This window comes from Lissotriton helveticus, chromosome 1_1 (assembly GCF_964261635.1).
Source record: "Lissotriton helveticus chromosome 1_1, aLisHel1.1, whole genome shotgun sequence".
Taxonomy (NCBI): Eukaryota; Metazoa; Chordata; class Amphibia; order Caudata; family Salamandridae; genus Lissotriton; species Lissotriton helveticus.
In genome coordinates, this window is record NC_136057.1 from 1947469583 (window position 1) to 1947495943 (window position 26361).

Genomic DNA, 26361 nt, shown 5'->3' on the forward strand with positions numbered 1-26361 from the left:
TTCCTCACTCACCATACTCCCCTTTCCTCACTCATTTCCTCAGTCCCTTCCTCCCCTTCACTAAGTCATTTCAGTCATTCATTTATACACTACACATTCATTCAAAAAAATTATGACACAGTATATAAGAAATATAGCTCTTCTTGGAGAAGTGAAGTTAGTTCTTAGAAGAACTGTTTTTTTTGTCTTTTTTTGTTTTAAATTTTTTTTGTGTTTTTTGAACAATTTTATATTTGTTTTGGATTTTCTGTAACAAAAAAGTAAACATGTAACCAAAAACTGCTCAACAGGAACAGGAACAAAAATAATAAAAGAAAAAAATTAACGGCGGGAGCATCTGTGCTGCCTCTTCTTTGCCACGATTTAATCAATGCTTTGCTCTCCATAGCATAAAACTTCGTTGCAATAGTTGCAACGTATGTGTAAGTCCGCAAAATTCGGCCGGATATCTGGAGCAGTTGAAGATGGAGATGCGCCCGAAGAAGAGGTGCTGGGGACAGCAGCTGGAGGATTGTCCCTGAGGTGTTGTGTAGATGCCAGAGCATAATCGTTTGGATGTAGATTTTTGAGATGACGATTCATACTTGCAATGCTGAAAGAATAATGTTTGGAGGTATCACCTCTTGAAAGGATGGTGCCACACATTTTACATGTGACCTTGGAGGCATTTACCTTCTCTTGGCCTTCTGGGTAAGTGAAAAACTTCCACACAAAAGACTCTTTTGTTTTCTTTTGTTTAGGCTGTTCAGGCAAAAACTCCACATCAGAGTCTGAAGATTGCTGTGGCTGCTGCTGTTCTGCCATTTTCCAAGCACGAAGAAATCTCTATAGATGCTTCTCCCAGGAAAGTGAAACAGATTGTGAGGGAAGTGGGTGGGGTTTTTGAAGATTTGGAAAAGAAACTACTATAAACCAACCAAAAGTGTTGTTTTAAAGTCACATGACATTACGTGCGCGTACCTTTCCGAGCACGAGCTGCATGCTCATAAGCTTTCAGCACTCCAAACCAGGAAGTGTTGGCAGCCATCTTGTGCTCGGTAGACCAAGGCACAAGAAAGCAAAAAAACAAACGCGTAGAACGCAAAAAGGGGGCAGGGCAGAAACACCCTGACCCCCTGGGCCTGCTCAGGTGGTCCCACACGGACCCCTAAACCCCCAAAAAATTTTCAAAAAACCACGTCTGCTTTTTTCAAATTACCCCCCGGGGGATCAAATCCCAGGGGCATAGTGAAAAAGAAGTGTGGAGGGCCCCAACCCCCCCACACTGCCCCGGGGACCGCCACCCCTGGGGCAAAGCAACGCGTTGCAGAGAGTGGTAAAAAGGGGCGTGGTCTCATTACACCTCTCTGCAATGCAGTCCCCTGGCGCATACTGGAGGTTCCTGGTGGGCTAGTTGGCCCCCAGGCACCCCCAGTTTGTAAGGGGACTTAATCCCCCAACTTAAAACACTCTACAGGGCGCGTTAGCACAGTGGTGAAGGTAGGGGGCGGGGCTTGAGGTGATGTGAGTGCAAACATGCCCTGAGGCGCGTTTTAAGTTGGGGAATTAATTCCTGTTCAATCCAGAGGTTCCTTAGGGGGCAACTAGTCCAACAGGTATCTCCAGTAAGCGCAACGGAGCTGTGTTGCAGAGTGTTGTAAAAAGGGGGCGTGCCCTTTGAACACCTCTCTGCAACACAGCTGTCTGGCACATACTGGAGGTACCTGGTGGGCTAGTTGGCTCACAGGGGACCTCAGGATTGAAGAGGAATTAATTCCCCAATCTAGCTCACTACTATTCCAGAAAAGTAAATGTAACTGTACTTACCAGTAACTTGAATTTCCTTCCATAGAATATCATTGCCTGCTATATAAAATATATATAAATTAAAAAAATATTAAATTAAAAAAATATATATTACAATTTAAATATTTGTAAAAACATTTTTTTCAATTTATATTAAAATATGTAATGTAATTTAAAAAATAAAATATCTAAAAATAAATAGTTTTAAAAAATTTACTAAATCGGTATAAAAAATATAACAATTAATACATTTAATAATTATCATTTACAAAACCTTTGAAATTGACTGAAACAACCATAGGTTTCACACACGTTATAGTTAGGAATTAGCATTTAAAAAACCTTGCAAATTCACTGAAAAAACCATAGGTTCACACACGTTATAGTTAGGAATTAGCATTTACAAAACCTTGCAAATTCATTGAAAAAACCATAGGTTTCACAAATGTTGTAGTTAGCTGGACATTTCACTCATACAAAACCTTTGAAATTCCCCCGTTATAGTTAGTTCAGCTAACTATAACTCGTGCGCCCACAATGCACTGCTGATGACGTCACATATTACATCACTCATGACATGGTCAGTGACATCACTCATGACATCACTCATGACATCTCAAATGACATCACTGATGACATCATCCTTGTGAAAGAGTGGCAGACCTCCTCTCAGCGTAATATAACCTTTGATACACACATTCAAAAATAGAAACTAAAATTTTCAAAAAAATTGAGATACCAATACCAGTTACAACAACCTATTCAGTAATTCCACCATCTATATACATATCCACTCATTCACTAACAGTTGTATATAGTCACTCATACATGTACTCACTCATCATATGTACTGATACACCTATACATCCGGTTACACACCGACAGTCATCCATAGAGTTACTCACACACATACTCACACATGCAAATAAACTATCAAACATTCATTTATTTGCATATACAGCTACACACACACTACCACACTTACTTCTACGGAAACTTACACATACTTACTCTCTTAAACAATCACTTATAGAAATACATACTTATTTAAACAGGAACTCTTCCAATCTCTCACTCTCACATATACTCACTTATATACATCAATACTCACATATACTAGATTAAAACATATGTAGTTACTCATAAAGATACTATTGAGACAGTCATTCACCCAGTAACACACCCATACACACACTCATCCACCCATACAGTCCTGCACACATGCTGTCTTCAAAACACATAAAAACAGTGAGTCAGTCATTCATGCATCTATGCGCTAATACCCCCCACCAAACCATACAGACACTCATACTGATACTCAAAAAAACAACTAGTAACCCATATACACACTCATGTAGCTACTCACCAACCCATGCAGCCACTTATACACAAAGTGAGACACTGATACATATATTTAAATATTTAAACATTACTCGCTAATATATGTATTCACTAAGATGCACTTAATAAGTCAGTTAACCAATCAATTTTACAAAAAGAAACATCCATTTACACACTTATTTACCCATTTATTCTACCATCGACCTTTAGATATACATATATAAAACATATTTATTTTTCAGAAAGACACACATTCACTGGATGATGTCATCAGTGATGTCATCAGTGATGTCATTTGAGATGTCATCAGTGATGTCATGAGTTATATCACTGACCATGTCATGAGTGATGTAATATGTGACGTCATCAGCAGTGCATTGCGGGCGCGCGAGTTATAGTTAGCTGAACTAACTATAACGGGGGAATTTCAAAGGTTTTGTATGAGTGAAATGTCCAGCTAACTATAACATGTGTGAAACCTATGTTTTTTTCAATGAATATATATATATATATATATATATATATATATATATATATATATATATATATATATATATATTCACTGAAAAAACCATAGGTTTCACACCAGTTATAGTTAGCTGGAAATTTTACTGACATAAAACCATTGAAATTCCCACGTTATAGTTAGTTGGACTCACTATAACTTGCGCGCCTGCAATGCACTGCTGATGACATCACATATTACATCACTCATGACATGGTCAGTGACATCACTCATGACATCACTGATGACACCATCCAGTGAATGTGTGTCTTTCTGAAAAATAAATATGTTTTATATATGTATATGTAAAGGTCGATGTAAAAATAAATGTTTAAATAAGTGTCTTAATGGATGTTTTTTAAAAAAAATTGATTGGTTAACTGGCTAATTAAGTGTATCTTAGTGAATACATATATTAGCGAGTATTGTTTAAATATTTAAATGTTTGTATCAGTGTTTCACTTTGTGTATAAGTGGCTGCATGGGTTGGTGAGTAGCTACATGTGTGTGTATATGGGTTATTAGATGTTTTTTTTAGTATCATTATGAGTGTCTGTATGGTTTGGTGTGGGTGTTACTTAGCACATAGATGCATCAATGAATGACTCACTGTTTGTATGTGTTTTGAAGACAGCATATGTGCAGGACTGTATGGGTGGATGAGTGTGTATATGTGTGTGTTAGTGAGTGAATGACTGTCTCACTAGTGTCTTTATCAGTAACTACATATGTTTTAATCTAGTATATGTGAGTATTGATGTATATAAGTGAGTATATGTGAGAGTGAGAGATTGAAAGAGTTCTTGTTTAAATAAGTATGTGTTGCTATAAGTGATTGTTTTAGCTCTCTACCTCTACCTCTCTACCTCTACACCTCTACCTCTCTAGCTCTCTCTACACGCACACATTTACACATATATATATGCATATATATGCATATGCATTTATATATATGTATGTGTATGTGTATGTATATATATATATATATACATACATACATATATAAACATATATAATCTGTATATCTATATAAATACAAATATAAATGCATGCATACATATACATATATGCATACAGATGCATGTTATTTACATGAAAGTTTAAAAAACACTAATAAAAGCAAAGCTAAAAAGCCACCTCATTACAAACAGAATGGCTTTAACTTAAACGAGGACGAGATCTATTGCATTTTCAATGCTTGTTTACTTTGGTTCCATCAAGAAGGCATTCAGATGTGTCACACATGTGCCATAAATTCTGAATGTTAGCACTCTAGTTGCTCATTAGATCACTGTAGTAAAGCTACTGCTCACCAGGGAAGTCTGCTGCTGGTATTCAAAGTGCATGTTTCAGTCTGTATGTCAGAATTTTTTAATGAAACTGAAGAGGATTTGAGAAGTGACTCAAAATGTGCCCTAATTTTTCTTTCTGCAGCACTAATCATACTTTCTATGGCAAAATATACCCCCTCATTTTTTTCCTTTTTAAATTAAATGTTTTAAGAGTTACCACTTTATTCCAATCAAGATGGCTTCAGGGTGTGCCATACCTTTGTAATAAGTAGGACTGTTAGCGCTCTAGTTCTTCTTTAGAACACTCTGGGACATTCTGTCATTGGGCTATACTTGGGCTACATCTGGGTGATATTTGGGCTACATTTGGGCTCTTTTGTCTCTGGTGGCCATCTTGGGAGACTGCATGTCAGAATTTTTTAATGAAATAGAGAGGATTTGAGAAGTCACTCAAAATGTGCCCTAATTTTTCTTTCTGCAGCACTTTCTATGGCATAATATACCCCCTCATTTTGTTCCTTTTTAAATTAAATGTTTTAAGAGTTACCACTTTATTCCCATCACGATGGCTTCAGGTGTGCTATACCTTTGTATTAAGTAGGACTGTTAGCGCTCTAGTTGTTCTTTAGAACACTCTAGGAGGCTGCAGTAGGACATCAACTGACAGTCTCTGTCCTTGTTGGATGTACATGGTTTACTGAGAATGTCAGACTTCATTCTCACATGACTGAGAAAGATAATGTGAATTTACAGAAAATATGCTTTCAGTTTAGCTTATAGATCCCCTTCCAAACCACTGTGGGAAAATCATGAGATATTAGTTTTCTTTCAAACATGATTCATGATATCACAGCAGAAGGCTTTTTCACATGGTAAAATCACCTTAGAACACACCACAATTCCTAAAATGAGTATGGTACCATCAACAAATGATTTATAATGTAACTAAAGTCCTAAAACCCTCTATTAACTACAATGCTTTTTAATGAGGTGCTATCATGTATATTGGTCCCAAGATGGCTGCCAACACTTCTTGGATGAAGTGCTGACAGCCAATCAGATCAGATGTGTGGTTAGGCTCCGCCCAGATATATATATTTTTTTTAACCTAAATTACTCAAAATCCACTGGAGCATATATCTTGAGACATAGCAAAGGCACATCGGGCTACCAGTCCCTACAATTTTGCCAAGTTTTGTGGAAATCCCTTCAGCCGTTCGGGCTAAAAGTGAGTCCAACCGCCCTATGAAAATGAACATGGGGAAAACACGTTTTGGAACCCCCCTTTTATCTCGGCCCCCGCTTGACGAATCCACCCCAAACTTGCAGGGAAGGAGCGGAGTGCAGCGAGGCAAATTTAAGGCAAATTACAGGCAGATTCCTCAACTGGCGCCAAAGTTATTCCCAATAGAATGTTGCGGATTTCCTATAGAAAACAATCCTAACTATAACTACCTACTGGCGACCGCCAGTAGTTAATATATATACATATATATATATGATCCCTAGGGAAAGCCTTTTGCAGAACAAAGTGAATCAAATATCACAAATAGAGGCTCCCAATACTGAAAATCCAAACAAAACATGTAGAATGATCACAACATACAGTAGACAATCCAACACAATCAGGAGAATAATGAGTAAAGAGTGGCCCATAGTAATGACGGATGGTATCTTGAGAGAGATCTACAACCAAAAACCAAAATTCACCTTTCGGAAAACATATTCCATGAAATCTGAACTGGTAAAAACCAGCCCTGAGACCTGGAATAAGAACTGGCTCCCCTCCAGAAATGGATTTTTTAAATGTTCCACATGCAGAGCGTGTAAATTTGGAGTTAATACATCCATGTACACAAATGCATACTCTGACCAGCCCATAAAGATAAAAGGCAACTTGAACTGCAGGACAGAATATGCAGTTTATATTCTGAAATGCGAGTGTGGACTGAGATATGTGGGAAGCACGATAAAACCAGTGCAAACTAGAATCCTCCAACACCTGAGGGCGACCGTCAACTCGGACCCCTCGTATCTGGAGGCCCGACATGTCAAGGCAGAACATGAAAACAACTTAAATGTGCTTTCCTACTTTGTAATTGATCATGTACCTGGCAATAAGAGAGGTGGCGATAGGGAGAAATTACTTCGCCAACTCGAAACCAGATACATAATCGAGTTAGACAGTAAGAGCCCCAAAGGATTGAACATCTGTGAAGATTTATTCCACTTTCTGTAAGATATCTCAATAAGGTTTTAAAAGCTAGGCTGATGGTTTGATTCCATTGTATCAACATACTAAAATGCATAAGTAAGATGTTGATGTAAGGGAATTCGTGTGACTCCACATATTAAAATCCCGTTATCTATGGAATCTTTATCCTAAATATAGTTCTTCTCTGGGAACTATAGATGGATTGCAGACAATGAGGTAATGGTGAAATCCACCCTGATTCTGCAACACAAGATAACTATGTGAGTCACTAAGATGAATTACCAATGTACAAATAGGGAACCAAACACCATATATAGGAGAGCCGGCAACATATAAACTAAACCTCGGATATCAACAGTTTGGAACATTGTAGCTCTGCAAATAAGCATGAATAAGTGAGATCTCTCTCTAACACTGCAATATACCCATTAATGCCCATGTTTTATCTGTGTATTTGTACAGTTAGAATTGATTTTCTCCATGAGTAAGAGCTAATCATACGCCTCTATCCCCAGTACCCTTATCCCAACCTATCCCCTAGCCAATGGTTTTATATAATTAAGCTCTCGGCTGAGAGTCTTTATTTAACCATTTGCATAGTTCAGTTAATTTTAATTCTCATGCACAATCACTTAGGGGTGACATGACCAGAAAATGATTCTTCTTTTTTTTAAATATGGAGGTATATCAAATGTCGTTTGAAACTGCATTATCTGGAAATCTTATTATTCAGTGAACCGTAAATGTCATATTAAGAACTTTATGATTTATATACCTTTGCCTAAATATAAAGCAGATATCAGAGTAGAATTTCTACTCGATAGTAATATAACTGCCAGAATGCAGTCAATAAGGTTGAATAGGTATTTCATGTTAAATACAGAGCACCATAAGCATGATTCAAGATTAACAACAAAGTTACTGTATCTACAAAAATGTTTTTTCGTATCGAGATACAAAGCAGTTATAAGATGTAATATGAACATTTCTTCTATGTTTATCATGTACGGGTCATCTATCACGGGGTCAGCCTCAGTTTAAATATGGGGCGGGATACTATCACTAATCACCAGCGAGCAAGGCGTCTGAGAACGCCGAAACGCGTTTGGGTTTGTTATTCGGAATATGCACGTATAACCATTATGTAAAGTAAACTTTACCTGCGGCTGCAGAATAAGAAAAACTTTGGAGTCCGTTTCTCTTTTTCCGTGATAATCGGGACGCCGCGCGGCAAGCGGCGTAAAGAGTGGATTAGTAATATATATATATATATATATATTCCACAATCCTGAATTCGATCAATGTCTGGATCTTCCCCACAGGTACGGACCACAAACGTAGACATTTTTAAATCTTCTTTATTTGCTGCATATTTATATATATAAATTTGTATATATTTATTCCATGGGCAAAACTTACTATAACATGCAGATTTCCGTGCACAGTTTTATGAACACGCCAAGCATACTATGGAATGTGCATTAACTATAACTTGCCTTGCTACTATGCACTGTGTTCTCATAAATGATGTCATTTGCGATGTCATGAGTGTTGCTATGAAATCTATAATGTAACAGGGTGAAACTGATATAATATGAAAGGGTACAAGCTGTGCATGGTGGGGGAGTGAGTTATATAAGATGATTTGCTGCTGGATAACAGCAACACTGACTTTGTAAAGTCATGGTAAAGTGGATTTCTTTTCTCATCCAATAACCAGGGCACTCACCTGTGGTAGGTTTTACACATACAATCCTTATTAAGCAGATGCAACAACTAATTGCAGAAGAGAGCCAAATCAAATACCATATTCATATGGAAACCTCCACATTGAAAAATGGGTTCAAGGGGTTGCAAATAAACAATTAAATAAGGGTTATCATTTCAAGACAAATGTCTTCATGTTCAAGATAATACTTTGCAAAAATTCATATTTTCTTGATGTCATGACACTCCTCTAACAGGTCACAAAGCTGCTGTAACTCACTCTTTGAAATATTTGCTGGTTAGCTGCAAGAAATTATTTCACACACTATATCAAAGGCTGCATTAAATACAATCAAGACAAGAGAGATCACCAAAGACCAGTAGGGGTATTGGACCCTTTATTGGCTCCTCTTAGAAATAATTGGTGGTCAGCTGCAAGAAATTATGTCACACGCTATATCAAAGCCTGCATAAAATGTAAAATGTAATTGAGACAAGAGAGATCATCAAAGACTGGTAGGGGTATTGGACCCTTTATTGGCTCCTAGCACAAGGTCATACAATGCTTCTCGGTGTCACTGCCTACTGTACACATGTTATCACTGAAACCCAACTACACCTCGCTGATGAGCCCTAACTAGGGCAGACCCGGTCCTTGGTTGCTTGTCTCCCAGTTAGCGAAGGACCTAGCCTGGCAGTTTGGCTGGACTGTCCCCATTGGAGCAGGGTCAAGACTTATTTTCATATGGCTGGTTCCAAACTGAGGAGGCATTGCACGCAGAATAACAATGAACTGGGATATGGGTAATTATCAGTGGCTAAGATTAAGTCACACATTCCATCCATCACTTTACTGTACAAAGTTGGCACAGTTTGCAACTTTGACTAAATTACCTTCAGCACATGATCTAATGCTAATTGTGTGTCCAACATAGTATGATTACATGTGTTACCATGAGTTAATGTAACTGACAAGAGGGCTAAAATGTATTGCTAGGTTCTGGGATACCTAACTACAAACCTTTGGGACTGTTAATTTAAAGTCCACAAATCATCCTCCACAGTTAGATAGATTGAAAGATTGCACCAATCTCTAGAACAATACCCTGGATGCTTTATCATGGAACGTCTGATACAGAATCTCACTAGCTGAGGCAGAATAAAGTAACTTCCTTTATAATGCCTACAGTTTCTCCAACTTCTCTTGTTCTCATGTTTTCCATATCTCTTTGTGGCCCTCTACCTACAGTTCTTCTGTCAAGTCCCTGTTACTAAAACTGCATTCATAAGTCTGGTATTTTACATTTAGTCAAAGCTAATGTAAAAAAGAAAAATGTTTATTTACAGGCACAGATGATGAGCCCGTATATATCGGGTTAGAGACAGAGGGCCCGCTTTTGATTTGGCAGATGGCGTAATCTCTGTTGGTCTGCAGGTGGCGACTACTCTGCCCAGCAAATTTATAAATGGCTGTCAAGCTGGTGGTCAACTATAATACAATGGCTGAAACCACCAACACAGTGCCACGGTTCCTGTCAATGCATTTTTCTATTTTTCTTACAGAAATGTATAAAATGCAATGCTCTTCCCACCTTGGCGATACTCTCCCACTGCGAGGGGAGAATTAAGCAGTTTTCACTGCCCCTTTCCACCAGGGGTTACCTGGTGGTGACTGGCAGTGAAAACTGATCTGTAATTCTGTTCATCTAAAAAAGGTTCTAACAGCACTTACTCCTCAGGGTCGTCGAAGGGGATTAATTATAGTGGAGATGGAGTAGTCTCCTCTGTGATTAACTCTAGGTCTGCCTGCAGTTAAATTTGGTGGGCAGACAATATTCCTGGCGGTAAGGATGCTCCATCACCGCAAAATCAGGAGGATCAACTTCTATCAATCCCGCTCCATCAGTACTTGTAAATGACTCACATGAATATACTTTTGAGGCAATTTTGGATTCCTGAGTACACATCTTGGCTGCACAGTACATTGTAGCCTAGAAAGATATGACTCTTCACAGTTTTCATGAGCATCTTCCATTTTTGTAGATGTTCCTACTTTGGTCAAAGCCTTTTACTTTGCTTTCTCATACAAACCTTCAGGTGTTTTTTAGAAGGGGGGGTTTATCTTGGGGAAGAGGGAGGGCACTTTCATGGTTACATTAAGAAGAGCCCGGGAAAAGAGGAATTGACATAGCAGAGTAAGGCAGAGGAACAGGGTTTATAGAGCTCCCCAGAGAGGTTGGATACTATCAAAGCTCAACTCTTTCTAGCAGAGGTACACATATGAAGAACACCAGAGACTTTCACTTCTGGGTCAGGTCAGGCAAAGGCATGAGAGCATTCACATTGGTTAGAATGAGAACCAGAGAGATGGAGTCTGGCAGCTTTTCATGTGTTATATGTCTCCTGATCTTGTTGGTCACCCTATTGGAGTCCCTCACATGTGCTGCTTTGAGTTTTCCTTCCTCAGTTTCACAAACTACTTAGACTTATGTGCTTCTTTAGTGATTCCAAAAAGAGAATTAGCTGTTTCTTAAATGTCTGTGCTTGTAAATGGTTGGACCACATGGTAGTGGTGTGACAGTGTCCATAGAGGTTCAGAGGAATATTGAGATGCCTAAGGGGGTTCATCATTGTATAATTTCTGAACAAACTGTTAATTTGAATTTACAATGTTACAAAATATTGTAATAGCCTTCATGGTTATTGGCATGCAAGGGTAATGATTGAACATAAGTTGTAATTTTTAGGAACAAACATGACCTAGACAGAAACCATATGCAAAAGAAACAATTGATGTATGGAATGCTGGACAATGCAATCATTCACCCCACGTCACTAGGATCTGGGTTAAATCCATCATTCTTTTGCTCACCACACCATCCCAGTTTGGACCCAGCCATATCCAGATCAGTCTTGACCCTGTTCCTTGTGGGAACAGTCCAGCCTGAACTGCCAAGCCAGGTCCTCCCTGGACCTGAAACAAGCATCCTGGGACTGGTTTCAGGGCATCACCCTTCATCAGCCAGGCTAGCTTGAATCCAGTGGTGTAGTGAGCGCGGGACCCATGTCTGGGCATACCCTTCTCACTTAGGGCGACATATGCAAAAGAAACAATTGATGGACGGAATGCTGGACAATGCAAACATTCACCCCCAGTCACAAGGATCTGGGCTAAATCCATCATTCATTTGCTTATCACATCACCCCAGGTTGGACCCAGCCATATGCAATTAAGTCTTAACCCTGTTCCTTGTGGGAACAGTCCAGCCCGAACTGCCAAGCCAGGTCCTCTCTGGAAACAAGCATCCTGGGACCAGTTTCAGGGCATCACCCTTCATCAGCCAAAACATTGGATTTAGGCCCAGATCTCTGTACTGGGGTGAAAGTATGACATTATTCTGCATTCTGTCCATCAATTGTTCTTCTTGGGAATCATTGTTTACAATGCACGTGTTACAACGCGTGTCATTACAACAAATGTTTTACAACATGAAATCCATTACAACGCATGTCATAACATCGCCTAATCCATTACAACGCATTCCCCAAAGTAACGCCCCAGCGGAGTTAGAATAGTAATTGCGTTGTAATGATTATGCGTTGTAATGACACACATTGTAACACATGTGTTGTAAAGTGTCATATAACTTCTTTTTGCATTTATCACCCCGAGTGGGACGGGTATGCCCAGATGTGGGTCCTGTGCTCTCCATGCCACTGGAGTCAAGCTATCCTGGCTGATGAGGGCTGAAAGTCAGAAACCGGTCCTAGGATGCCTGTTTCCGGTCCAGGGAGGACCTGGCCTGAAAGTTCGGGCTGGACTGTTCCCTTTGGGCGCAGGGTCAAGACTGATTTGCATATGGCTGGGTACAAACTGGAATGGCATGGTGTGCAAAAAAATGATGGATTTAGGCCCCGGTCTCTGTACTGGGGTAAATGTATGACATTGTTCTGCATTCTGTCCTTCAATTTTTCTTTTTGCATGTGTCACCCCGAGGGCGATGGGTACCTCAGACGTGGGTCCAGTGCTCTCCATGCCATTGGACCAGGGCAAAGTTTAGCCATGAGATTTACTATTCAACGAAGATCAGGAATTGCATTGGAATGTATTGACTTTGCTCTACTTTGCCTAAGTGGTGTGTGCCATGGGTGTTCCATGGGAATTCCCATGCAACCACTCATGGGTTTGAGGCAAATCCCTAACTTCTAACATTGATAGACAGGACATGTGGCAAAACCTTATGCCTCATTGAGGCAAGCATATTGAGGGGAGATGTTTACAATTATCATTATTTTTCCAACTTTGGATGTGTTGATGCATTGTAAAGCACACGTACAAAGTAGTAAACCCTTAGGGAACAGTTTTTGTACTGGAAGGGTCCCCTTCCAGCACAAAAGCCATTCTTTACAAAACGCACACACCCTTGCACTAGGGTGTAAAAGCGTGCGCTGATGCATGGTAACCAAGTGTGTTCCAGAGCTGGTGGAGAGAAAAACGTACCATAACTTAGAAGATATGGCCCATTTTGTCTTTCTCCCTTTGAAGCAAGGCAGAGCAGCAAACTTTGGGTATTGCACTGCCTTGCGCTAATAATGGTAAATCTGGGTGGATGTCTTTTGATATTGAAAGTACTCAATAAAAGGCTTTCAATTCTGAACTGTTAATAATGAGTAATTATCAAAGATTTGGCTTAAGTCTCTTTAATTGGGTACCAGTTTCAATTTTTCTCATTACTTTTGTACATACATACATATGTCTGATTGTCTTAAGTAAAAATACATTTGAAAAGCTCTAAGTAACATTTAACATAATTATATACTGACCGGTACATTGAGGAGGGGATGTCCATCTTCCATTCTCACATGTTATGGTTTCTGATCCATAAAGCATGCCGTTGTTTGTGCAACTGTACACAACAGTTTCACCATGTTCATATGCAGATTTCATATTTCGATTATTCGTGTTTGGCAATTTAGGTGGTTCTAGACAGTTCATTCCTGTTCCTTTGAAAGAGAATGCATATTGAGAAACATTCAAAATTTGATTGTTAACATATTAAAATCCACCTCATAAATATTATGGCCAGTTGTCTTAAGTTGTCTTAAGAGCATCATCAGTATCTCAACTAATGTTTCCAAAATCCGACTCAGTAGCGCAGCAAAGATGTCTTGGGCTTTGGTGCAAGCAAGAATAATGACCCGCTGACTGCAGCTGAAATGTACAGGGCTCAAGAGGCCCTAAAGGGCTCTGGGCCTTGGTGCCACTGCACCTAAAGAACCAATAGTAGCTACGCCCCTGGTCCGACTAATAAAAATGGACTCTCCAAGCCCTGAATTCACTGCCACAATCCATACTGGAAACCATGAACATTACCTCACGTGATTCTCAGTACGGTTATTAATCTCAAATGGCACGATAAAGACAATTAATCACGGAACATCACAAAGTTGTGCATTATATTATTGCAGCAAGTAATTTTTTATAATATAATTGGATATCCTTGAAATGGAGTTCATATACATGATTACAACACTTTTGAGAATTTAAAAAGAAATGTCACAAAAAATAACATAAATTGCATAGAACTTTTATGCCTTCACAAGTCGGCGAGAGTAACAAAACATGATGAAAAAATAGAGATTGGGGTACAGTTCTACTTCCACGAGATCCCAGAAGTGTCAGGGGTCAAAACTTTCCAATACCTTTCGTCACGGGCTACAAGGACTCTCCTGGAGACCAATCAAGAGATTGAAATGTTGTTGTGTGGCTCCTGACAAAAAAAACATGCCACCAGCACCTGCACATATTCTTTTCAAAGCGAAGGATAGAAAAACGACTTACACACACTTAACGTACTCAAGTCTAGAAACTAGAGTTGTACCCTAGTAATTCTCCATATTTTTTATTCTGTTGCGTTGATGTCAGGGATTGGTGATGATACACAACAAGTTGTAATAAGCAGAACAGTATCTCACTCAGAGATACCACTCCGCTCGTAATCAGGGTCTAAATGAACGTTAAAATCAGTAAAATGTTTTAACCAAAAGCGTGTTACCAATGGGTGGCATACATTCTCTTTAACACATTTTTAAACTTTGGCAATATCTCGTGTCCTAGGGCCACAAAAATGGCAAGAGAAGTATTAAGAATTTTTATTTGACTTTCTGGTATCTACATTTTAGTTCTTCAAAGCAGTGATAATTTACAACACAAGCTTATCTACTAGGCAGGAGTTTGAACATGTTTCTTAAATAATTAATACAATATTAAAAGCTCTTAAACTGCTGGACAGAAGTCTGACTTAGCTTATCCATAACTCCAGATGGGTGTCACTATGGCACAGCCCTAAAACAGAAGTTGATGCTTAGGTTGCAGACGTTCCGGCCTTAAAAGGCATTAAGCTAATCAAGGATCTATATGACAATAACAACGATCCACTCCCTTTTTAGGCTTTAGCCGGCATATATGTCCTCTCTAACCTAGATTTCTACAGTTTCTTAAACATTAAAGCAAAACTGTCAAATCTTACTTTTACCAAACACTCATCCTTATGGCAACACTCAGGGCATAGTGCCTGCAAGATTTACACATTTTTATCTGACCCATACTCAACCCAATCATCGGTACTGCATCCAAAATGGGCTACGCATTTCGATGCTGAAATATTTAACCACATCACTGACTATCAATAGCAAAACTCGTGTTATGTAACAAAATTGTCCCCTCTCTCATACAATCCAAATTCTTTATAAGGAACCTGCTATTCTGGACCACATCTAGGCCACAAAAGTCAAACCTGTGCGAGAATTATAAATGTTGGAACTGCAACCAAGAGACTGGTTCACATTGACACATGTTCCTTGAGTGTGGACTCCTGGAACCATATTGACGTCCGATACAGAACAACCTTTCAGATATATTTCAGATACCCATGACACTAAGCTTTCCTATGATAGCTCTTGGTCCCTGGGCTTCAGTGACTGCTATGACTCTTAACGCCAATGATATGGCTCTGCTAGACCTTCTTTTAACCATTGCAGTGAAAGTTATAGTCTCCAAGGGACATCATTTCCCCTTCTCTCTCATCACACCTGGTGGGCATGGTTCTCATACCTCAAAGGGGTACACCATACCCTACAGTCTAAAATGCAACCCACCCCCCCCCATTACCAGTGCAGTATGGCTCTCCCTAGACAAGTACAAAGAAAATAATACAATCAAGGGGATAGCTCACCCTCTGCCAAACTCCTGAGCCTCAAGAAAAACGCTTTCGGACTCCGGATACCTCACTCAACCCTCCGCCCACACCGCACCCTCCCCACCTCACCACCCAGTTCTCTTTTTCCTGTTCTCCCTGACATCAAGGCGAGACATTGTTATGATATATATAACCCACACTATAAACTCCACAGCTATGAAATGTACAAGCCATACCACATCTGTACCCACGCCTCTATGCATGTTGTTAGATACTCTCTACAGGCTGATCTTACAAACGGGTCAGGATTCACAGTGGTTTCATAGCTATCCGTCATATATTATTGCTCATACTTACATGTGCAGAATACAATTTTTTTCAGGAGCAGTACAGCTTTGAGTTTAAGATGTCCAACAATATTCTCCATGATATTTGTTAATCACTTGTTGACATTATTGTATCGAATGACCACCTTCTACTTGTATCGCAATGGTATCGGATTGTGTGTCTTTTTTATTAAACTGAAAAAAAATACTTTGATCAAAAACAAGGAAAGGGACCTTATTATGCCCAGCTAGGCAGGCTTCTGCCACTATAAGGGGAGGGTAGAGGTCATGATCTCCACCACACTGAGGAAGAACTGTCTGCCACATTTAGAGATGGCAGGTGGAGATATCTATACTGTGAAGGGAGCAGCTGTTCCCTTCACAGCAGCGAAGGTTACTGACCAAGCACCATGCTTCTATTTTTAACTTTGCATCGAAACTGGGGAAAAAAACTAATATTGCCATGCTGAAACTTTGCAATGCTAAATCAGTGGCAACTGCCATTTATGGTAGTGAATTATGGGGCTATGTGGCCGGTGAGCAGCTGCAGATTGCTGAAAACTCTTTTATGAAACATCTCCTGTGCGTCCCAGCAGGTACATCCAATTTTGTAGTACAAGAAGAGTTAGGGTCGCAATATTTATGTGACATTTTTTCTTTACGCCCGCTAACCTTTTGGTTAAAACTGTGGCTGAATCAGGACATACCACTGACACATTTGATTGTGAGAGATTATCTGTCTCAGGATAAGGCAATGGGTACCCCTTGGTTAAAATATTTGAAATCCAGTTTTTCCAGGCTCGGCCGTTTGGACTTGTTTGAACACCCGAGCGAGATTGTAAAGGGTGATGTGGAGGTAATTAAGCGAGCCTTCCTTATGGGCAGAAAGGTCAAAAGAGAAGGAGAGGAGCTCCTGAAACCCAGTGTAAGAAAATTTGTTATGTTAAAAACATGTGAAACGATGGAGCCATATTTGACGGGCTCGCTGACCACCCATGAGAAGTTCCTGTTAACAAGGTTTAGGTTAAATCTCTTCCATCATCTGCTGATCAAACCCAAAAATTATATTTTTAACAAACCTGCAGCATCCTGTGGCTGCGACAGAAAGTCTCCACAGGATATGCTGCATTTTATATTTTTATGTAAATTTTACGAATACCCGCGCAAACGCTATCTGGTAGCTCTTTTAAAGAAACTCAATTTTAACCAGATCAGACCAGCATTAATGTATTTGCAACTTTTGCATAGTGACAGTATTCTCCAAGTTACTGAATCTTTAAAATTGTCTGTTAAGTTGAGAAATTGTTTGGACCAGTGATGGTCCCTTTTGCTGATTGAATTATCTTTATAATTAATTTTTATGTATGGAATACGCTTTACTTTTGCACTCTTGCACTTTACCCATCATGTTCTACAACTATTGTGTTTTAAATTGTTTAATATTGTATATGTACTTTTATGGTTCGAATCAAAACCGTAATAAAGTCTCTATTGTATTGAATTAAATTGACCAAGCACCATGTTTAAAGTGCCAACTCAGCAAACCTTTTGTTTTGTTTAGAGAAAAAAATGCCAGAGCAGATATTTGTTCTCTATGAACAAAAAATAAGTGGACCAACTTACAGGGAACAGGACCCTTGGATGTCCCTCCCTTAATAAGGTGGCACCACAATCAGTGCATGTAATTCGCTGGTTTACGGTCTTCCTCCCGCTCTGCCAAACTATGCTTCAGGCCCTGACTTCTTTGACTGTAATTAACGGTGGCTCCATTTTACAAAAATAAAAATATTAATCTTGTTGTAACTTACCGACAGCTGGCTCTGAATCATCGACTACAAGATACTCAGGGTAACCATCTCCATATGTATCTGAAAAATTAAGCATTTCAGAAATTAGAAAAACAGCCGCCTATATGCCAACGACAAGTCATTCTGAATTAAAGGTAATCTCACTATGACAAAAGAAATGCAATTTAAGGGCGGATTTTATTCCTCACTTCTCCACATGAACATCTGATGTACTTTTCAACACTCCAATATGCATGGTTGTTCTTAGTCTCATCTGTGTGTTCTCGCTCTTGCTCCTGAGGGACATTGTTTTAATTGATTGTTTGCTGCACATTTTGCCTTAGCCTTGCACTATATTCAAACTCTAAAATGGTAATATGTTTCTTTACTTTATTAGGGTGCCCTTAACGTGCCTCCTTTATTTATCATGTACAAGCTTAGAGTCTGTCGAGTCACTCCAACACAAGCTTAGAGTCTGTCGAGTCACTCCAACCTTCCTTCTCATCCTTCCCTTGAGCACAAGAATAGCAGGAACCATCTCTCATGGGAGCAGTCACTATCGTTTTTATGTATTGCCTACGCAGCATGCATGTGCTGCATAGGAGGAGACCTCTTGTAATCGATTAGTTTTTTAGGCCAAAAACGTGCACGCATTGCATTGCTTTCAATGGCAACGCATGCACGTTTGGCGATTCCCTTGCGGGAGAGAGCTTTAAGACATCTGTTTGTAATTAACTTTCAAACAGCAAGGGAATTGCTGTGTGTGCTCTGGGCCGCACTCCACCTACCCCTCCCACTTGGTTTCTGTGCACATCTCACCTCTGTTGCCATCTCACTCCGGGTCAGCGTGGAGTGACCCTTGCTGTGCGTGGAGTGACCCTTACTGTGACTACCCACCCCCTTCTTAGCCACTGAGGGGGAGGACTGGACTCATAAGGTAATTTCCATTTTTTTGTCGTTTTCCAAGCCGAAAATATTTGTTTCTGTGGTTTTTTTTTTTAGATAAAGGGTGCTGGCAGATCAAGCTGGACTGATCAGTGCATAACAGCATTTTTATAGCGCTTTACTGCCATTTGCAGGCTCTAGTAGTTGCGCCTTCGTAATCTGAGCACTTGTGAAATAACATCTCCATAGGAATGTGGCTGGGCATTAAGTGGGGCATATGTTCGCCTGTGCCTGTATTTCTGCGAGCACGGTCACTGCTAGTTAGGGGGTGCTCTGCGTACACCACAGAACGGGCCTCATGGCGCTCGACACATTATTCCAGGTCTACTATATATTACACTGCACTTATACATGCACATTCACGTTAGGATTTGTTGGCAGGGGTTGAGCGGGAGAGGGCAAGCGCTTGAACAGTGGAAGTATAAAACGCATCAATTATGTAAAAGTTTATAGGGTGCTCTTTTGGAAAAAAATCATCTTTTGGGGGTGGCCTAGCCACTCCCTGTCCCATTCCCTGGCCCCCAGCCACCCACCCTCACGGTGGAACCGCGTAGTAGGTTGTTTTATGGATCATTACGTTGTCCGTCTTAGACGTGCAAGGTTTGTCCACTGATGGGCGTTTTGGGGATTCAATATATGTCATTCGAGTCGAGGGATCGGCGCTCCCTTGGGTCGGGGTCTGTGCTGAGCCCGGCCCATTTCACTCTTAAATGCGAGGGATGCGTAGATAGGGCTGGATAAAGAGGTAAAGTGGGCTAGAACCAGGAGCTAGTCCAGGCGAACTCTGCGGGTTGTGCGCTTGCTGCAGCCACTTGTGCGTAGCTGGTTCCAGCCCAGGAAAATAGCTCTTAGGTGTATGCACCTGTTGTAGTGATCTATGTGTAGCCCACTCCTGATGCCAGGCGATCTCGATCAAGCTTTCCTTATGCTACTGACGGTAACGTGGACTACTCATTTCCACAATACCCGCTTCTGTAACTCTCTCCTGTACAACAAATTAGTTATTATTTCTATAAAAATCAATAGTCATTACAATAGTTGGTCCCATTTCATAAATGAGCCTCTCATTTCTACAGATGCTTCACATGCTTGCTTCATACCCCTCTGGTGCAGATATCTGTACAGACATCCAGTTTAATAACAGAAAGGTCGCCACCCCGGTGAATGCGCCAGCTGCAAAAATGTGTGTGCAGCCTGCAGTTCACAAGTTGCAAACTCGCAAGGGTGGGATTTGCTTTTTGTAACTCTTTACTCCCTTAGAAGGGGTCTGTTACACATAGTGCTACGAAGCAGCAAGGCTGCAGCAGAATCCGCTTTCTAAACTGAGAAAATGTGTAGCTTCCAACAGTTCTAACTACAATTAAGAGCCCAAGAATGGTGCTCTGGATTTTAAAAGTGGTTGTTGGCCGCGTGGCACAACAGCTGCATCTGTGCATTATAAGCATTTAGTTCACACGTATTTATTTTAGGCTACTTATCCCGTTAGTAGTTTCACAGCAGACGACCCGCTCGACATCAGGGAACATGCGGAGAATGCGGCATGTGTTTTTAATTGCAGCGCAGAGACCGGAGGCACGCTCTCCACCGATCACAAGAAGATTTATTAGAGGGAACTCTTCTGCTGTCATTGACCTCCTGGGTAATTGTTGGCTGCAATTCCCGGACCACCGCGATCCCCCCCTGCATGTTATAAAACATCTAGACTTGTACATGGCAATCAACAGTTCTACTTATTGTACGTTATGCTTACTTGCAGCACCTTCCGGGCGCTTTAGAAAACGATATATGCTGAAAGTACTAAACAGCCATGCCGCCTGTCTGCCATCCCTCGAAGCCTCGTTGTACTCACCCGGGTTGGCAGGGGGGGTCGGGAGCACCCGGCTGGCCCCAGTGGCGTGACACAGGTATGCTTGCAGGGGCCCCAACAAAGCCCCGGCTTCACCCACAGTTTATTCACATATACACAGAGTGGGCCCCGGCTTCACCCACAGTTCATTCACATGTACACAGAGTGGGCCCCAGGTTCACTCACAGTGTTACTTGCTCCCCTCATGTTATTGGCAGGTTGGTAAACCAGCGCTTACACTGCAAAGCCCGAGGGACTGTTTTTTTAATCTGAAAAATGCACTCAGCGGGCACACTTTAAGAGTCTTTATCGCAAACCTGCACTGTACAAGAAAGGAATCTTTTTTTTACCAAACTATAATTTCAAAAAATGTTTTTGTCAGGAATTGAGTGCAAGTCATTATCTCCACTACCTTTACTAGAATCATCACCCCCACTTTTAGCACCATCATTATTACCACTACCACCAGTACCATTATCGCCATCAATTCCACTATTATCACCACCACTGCATTTCTGCATGCCTGTGTTTGCATGCTTTGCCACAAGAAAGCCAGACTACTGGTTTTGCTAATTCTAGTTAGTTATTTATTTAACATTAGTTCCTTTGGGGTGTTTTTTTTTATTTCCCTGCTTCCGCAGGTTTCTATGGGAGTCAGGGTCATAGCTTAGTCAGTGAGATTCGGAATGGGATGAATCTCACATTTCCCAAATAAAAAGCAGTGGGGTGGAGGGGTGAAATGACCAAGGTTTGGGATGCAATGTTTCCATGAGGAACTGGGTCCGAACTGACTTGCATTTGGTGGGCTTCTGTCTAGAGTGGTACAGTGGGCAAAAAACAATTGTTTGGAATGGTACCACAAAAGACTGCCACTGGCTATACTATTTGCGAGCATTCACATCCCATCACCTCTTAGGTGTTTGATTGGAAGTAGTATGCCTGGAATCCTGAGAGTGGTGCAGCTTTCAAAGCCTGTTACCAATGCTTGCAAATTCCAAAAAGTAGTAAACTTGCACCTATTTAAGGAGTACATCTATTGGTGCAGATTTACTATACATACATATATATATATATATATATATATATATATATATATATATATATATATATATTCACTGAAAAAACCATAGGTTATAGACCATATATAGTTAGGAATTAGCATTTAGAAAACCTTATTTTACTCACACAAAACCATTGAAATTCCATATATAGTTAGTTGCACTAACTATATATCGCGCACCCGCAATCCACTGCTGATGATGTCACATATTACATCATTCATGACATGGTCAGTGACATCACTGATGACATCACTGATGACAACATCCAGTGATTATGTGTTTCTGTAAAGTTTAAATATGTTTTACATATTGAAGAATGAGTGGATGTATAAGTGTCTGAATGAAGGTTTTAGTAGGTGCGTGATTGACTGTATGAGTGAGTGATTAAATGCGTCTTACTGAATGCACGGGTTAGTGACTAAACTGTCTTAATTTGTGCATCATTATGTCTGTTGTGATGTAAACTGCTGCATGTGTTGATCATTAGCTATACGAGAGGCTATATGTGTTATTAATTGGTTGCCCAAGTATTTCTATGGGAGATTGAGTTTGTGTGGGGGTGGCTGGAAGGTGTGTGACTCTGTGCATAGATGTGTGAGCAGTTTATTCACTAGGTGTATGAGTTCAAGAGTGCATGTGGAAACAGCTACATGGGCAGTTGACTGTGTGCATGAGTGTATTGATGAGTGAATGGATATCTCAATGCTACATGTCATAGTAAGTACATATGTAAAACACAGTACATGTGAGAGTTGGCATATATAAATAACTGTGCATGAGAGCCACTGAGTGAGTGGTTGTATCGATCATTGTGAACTTGTATCAGGGATTGTATAAGAGAGTAAATATGTGTTAGTATATGTTTCAATAAGTAAGGTGTGTATAACTGTATAGTTGAAGAAATGGAGGTGAGATTGTTTCTTTGCATGACTGACTGGGTGTGTGAGTAACTCCATGGATGAGTGGCAGTGTGTGAGTGTCTGTATACACTGAGTGTATCTAAGGTTATATTAGAGTCTGAAGAAGTTTATCGTATTAGCACAAGAATGATGCCAAATGAGACGTCATCAGTGATGTCATCAGTGATGTCATTTGAGATGTCATCAGTGATGTCATCAGTGATGTCACTGACCATGTCATGAATGATGTAATATGTGACATCATCAGCAGTGGATTGCGGGTGCGCGATATATAGTTAGTGCAACTAACTATATATGGAATTTCAATGGTTTTGTGTGAGTAAAATAAGGTTTTCTAAATGCTAATTCCTAACTATATATGGTCTATAACCTATGGTTTTTTCAGTGAATTTTCAAGGTTTTGTAAATGCTAATTCCTAACTATATATGGTCTATAACCTATGGTTTTTTCTGTGAATTTCATTGGTTTTTTAACAGCTAATATCTGTAGCTGTAAAATGTATTCTTCTTTAAATCCAAAAATATATTTTATATGTTTATGAATAATTTTTTTTTTAAATATTTTTTTTTCTTCGTTCCCGCTTCGCGAATCGGGAAGCTTCCCGTTAGCTGACCTTGATGCCGCGAAATAGACCGCGAGCCGGTAAACGTTTCTTTACCGCAAGTGCCGCATTAGAAAACAACATCGTGACGCCTCCCGTCCGCATGACGTTTCACGTTGTCGCGTGATACGTCATATGACGTGCTACGTTAGCGAACTGGTACGCGAAGCGAGTCGCAAAGCGCAGGTTTCTGGAAGCAAACCGGGAGGCCCTGCAAAGCGCTTAACGTAAACACAGCAAGTCATGTGACTTGGTAATAACACTTTTCATTGGTTCATTTCACTTTTGGTTTCCTAATGATGTAAGACTAGGTCATATAATCTAAAATGAACACTTTTGATTGGTTGAGAACTCTTGTTTTTCCCAAATGATGAAAATCCCTCCTTCTTTCCTCACTCTGACTTTCATCATTGTGAGAGAAAGACCCTTTGTGATCACTGAGCAATGGCTTCTTTAGTAGCTTCAGCTGGTGCTTCCCCACCACCTCCACCACATCCAAGGAAGAGTGGACCACCTGCTCAAGTTCTAATTCAACAAGAAGAAGAAGAAGAGGAACAGGAGGACGAGCACGAAGAGAGGCAGTTTTTGCCTGAGCAGCCCAGGACGTCTCACCGGAAAGAAAACTTCATTTGGCAATTTTTTAAAATTCCCAAAGGTCAGAAAAAAGTAAATGCAAGATACGTAACTTGCCTTATATGTCAAGATAGACTGTCCAGAGGGACCGACAAAAAATACAGTTTCGGAAACTACACAATGCATCGCCATATGACTAGGTGGCATCCTAACAACTACAGTGCTGCACAGTTTCGGAACGACCTAGATAATCTCCCTATTATGGCCAGAAGATCTGTTGTACCGGAAGTAACGGGACCAGAGGGCAGGGAGATGGTGCCAAATATACAAATGAGATTTGGTGATGTAAAACACATCTGCGCATTTTGCGATGGATTCATTTCCTACGGAGAAAAAAGCATCACTCTGATCAACAGAGCTATTGACTATCATATGCAAGTTTGTCCGAAACGCCCAAAATAATAAATACTTCTTTTTTTTGTTTTGTTGCTCCTGTTGAGCCCTTTACAATGAATCGTTTTCATTGCCCCCTCCAAGAAAAACCCCCAAAAATATAAAACTGTTCCGAAAAATTCAAAAACAGTAAAAAAATGTTCAGAAAAAAAAAAAAAAAAGTTCTTTTCAGAACTACCTCCCCGTTATTAAAAAATTGGTACAATATTTGGAATTGTGCCAACCTCTATTTCTCTTAGTTCGCTTCCTAGTTCGCTCGCTGGTACGCGAACCGGAAGCGAACCAAAAACAGTAAGTATAAGGGAAGGAAACAGACACTTATGTTAAAAGAAACACAGCTATAAGGGAGTAAACTAGAGATACCATTACCCGTAATCCACTGCTGATGATGTCACATATTACATCATTCATGACATGCTCAGTGACATCATCAGCAGAGGATTGCGGGTTTTTTGGCAACATGCCTTATCCACGGTTTAATAACGCTGCCTTTTGCTTTATATAAGTTTTCAAATTGTATGAAATATATACCAATAGGTCGTTATGAACCTTTAGGTAGTGCTTTTCTTCATGAGGTCTGGTCGCTTCCATACACATACAGATGTTTCAAAGATGATCAAGAAGTTTATCTGAATGGAGAGGAATGCACTGAGACGCCAGATCATTCACTAATGTGTAGGCACATACAGTTACACGGTTCATGCAACAAACACCGACCAAATATGGCTTGCGTGTTGCAAGGCACGCCAGTTCCTGCTATCATCCCCACGTTCAAGTTGTTGGAAAATGGTAGTTATTTGATGCTCAATAATGAAGATTGTTCTGAGTTAATTAAAAGTATTCCTTTTATCGTAACAGTAAGTGAACGGGTTATTTGCTGCAGAAATGTTCTATTTCCTCCCACACATGAACATAGGGAGTTTTCAATCTGGCCACAAATACCAACCTTGGGACACGTTTCAACGGCATGGCAAGAATAAGAGCTCTTTTGTCTCAGAGAGAGGTGGCCTTGAGTTCGGCCCGTGAAACTTTCGTACTTCACATAGCGAACACCCATACAGAGGTGCACACCCTTTTCAATTAAGATTTGCCTTTCAATTTCAGCAACATGTTTCCGACTATCTTTAACGCATCCTCCACAAAGTCCCTGGCACACTTTTTTAAAGTTGTTACCAGTGGTCTCGTGACTTCATTTGAGAAAATCTTTGGAGTCATCCCTGCTTCCTTTCATTGTATTTTCTGCACTCTGGTTCGTAGATTGGCATTTTTACTTGCATTACCAGCGGACGCTCTTGTGCTTTTTTACATTTTTAAATATGGATGTCCCTCCTATGCAACCTCCGACCCTGCAGCTGCTGACACTGTTCCGCAATCGCATGCTAGAATATTATGGCACAATGCCGTTGGCGATATTAAGCACGGCATATGGATTATCTTTTCGGTTCTCCTACTTCACCTGTGTCCAGCCTGTATTTCACTGCCTGACCTGTGATTTCGATTGGGCCATTGATTTGTGTCTCTGCGGACCGGTTTCTCCTGACGTCGACTTTAATCAGCTGATGACTCCTATCATTACTCACGAGTTGGTTTGTCCTGGCGAAAGGATTATGGCTGTGGCATTGATGCATGGACTACTTGGTCCCTGGAATTTACTGGCGGCAGCACAGTCTTTCTTGGAACAGAGCTTTCTTGAAAACCCACCGAGCTGTCCTCTGATGGTGATAGAGGATCCGGTGCTGGGAGAGCACGTATGTTCTTTTCCGCTTTTAAATTGGATGGCTGAACTGTTTTCGGATGAAGACGG

At 40.3% G+C, this 26361-nt stretch overlaps 1 protein-coding gene across 3 annotated transcripts in view; it reads right to left on the minus strand.

The window, feature by feature from the left end:
* Window positions 1–26361, minus strand: part of LOC144755181 (coagulation factor XIII B chain-like) — a 1011791-nt gene that overhangs the window by 763416 nt on the left and 222014 nt on the right. For all 3 annotated transcript variants that reach the window (XM_078643848.1, XM_078643839.1, XM_078643857.1), the window contains exons 6-7: window positions 18179–18238; window positions 13670–13849 (exon numbers count right to left, since the gene is read on the minus strand). In XM_078643848.1, the coding sequence (XP_078499974.1) occupies window positions 13670–13849; window positions 18179–18238 (240 nt within the window). The remainder of the gene's footprint in view (window positions 1–13669; window positions 13850–18178; window positions 18239–26361) is intronic.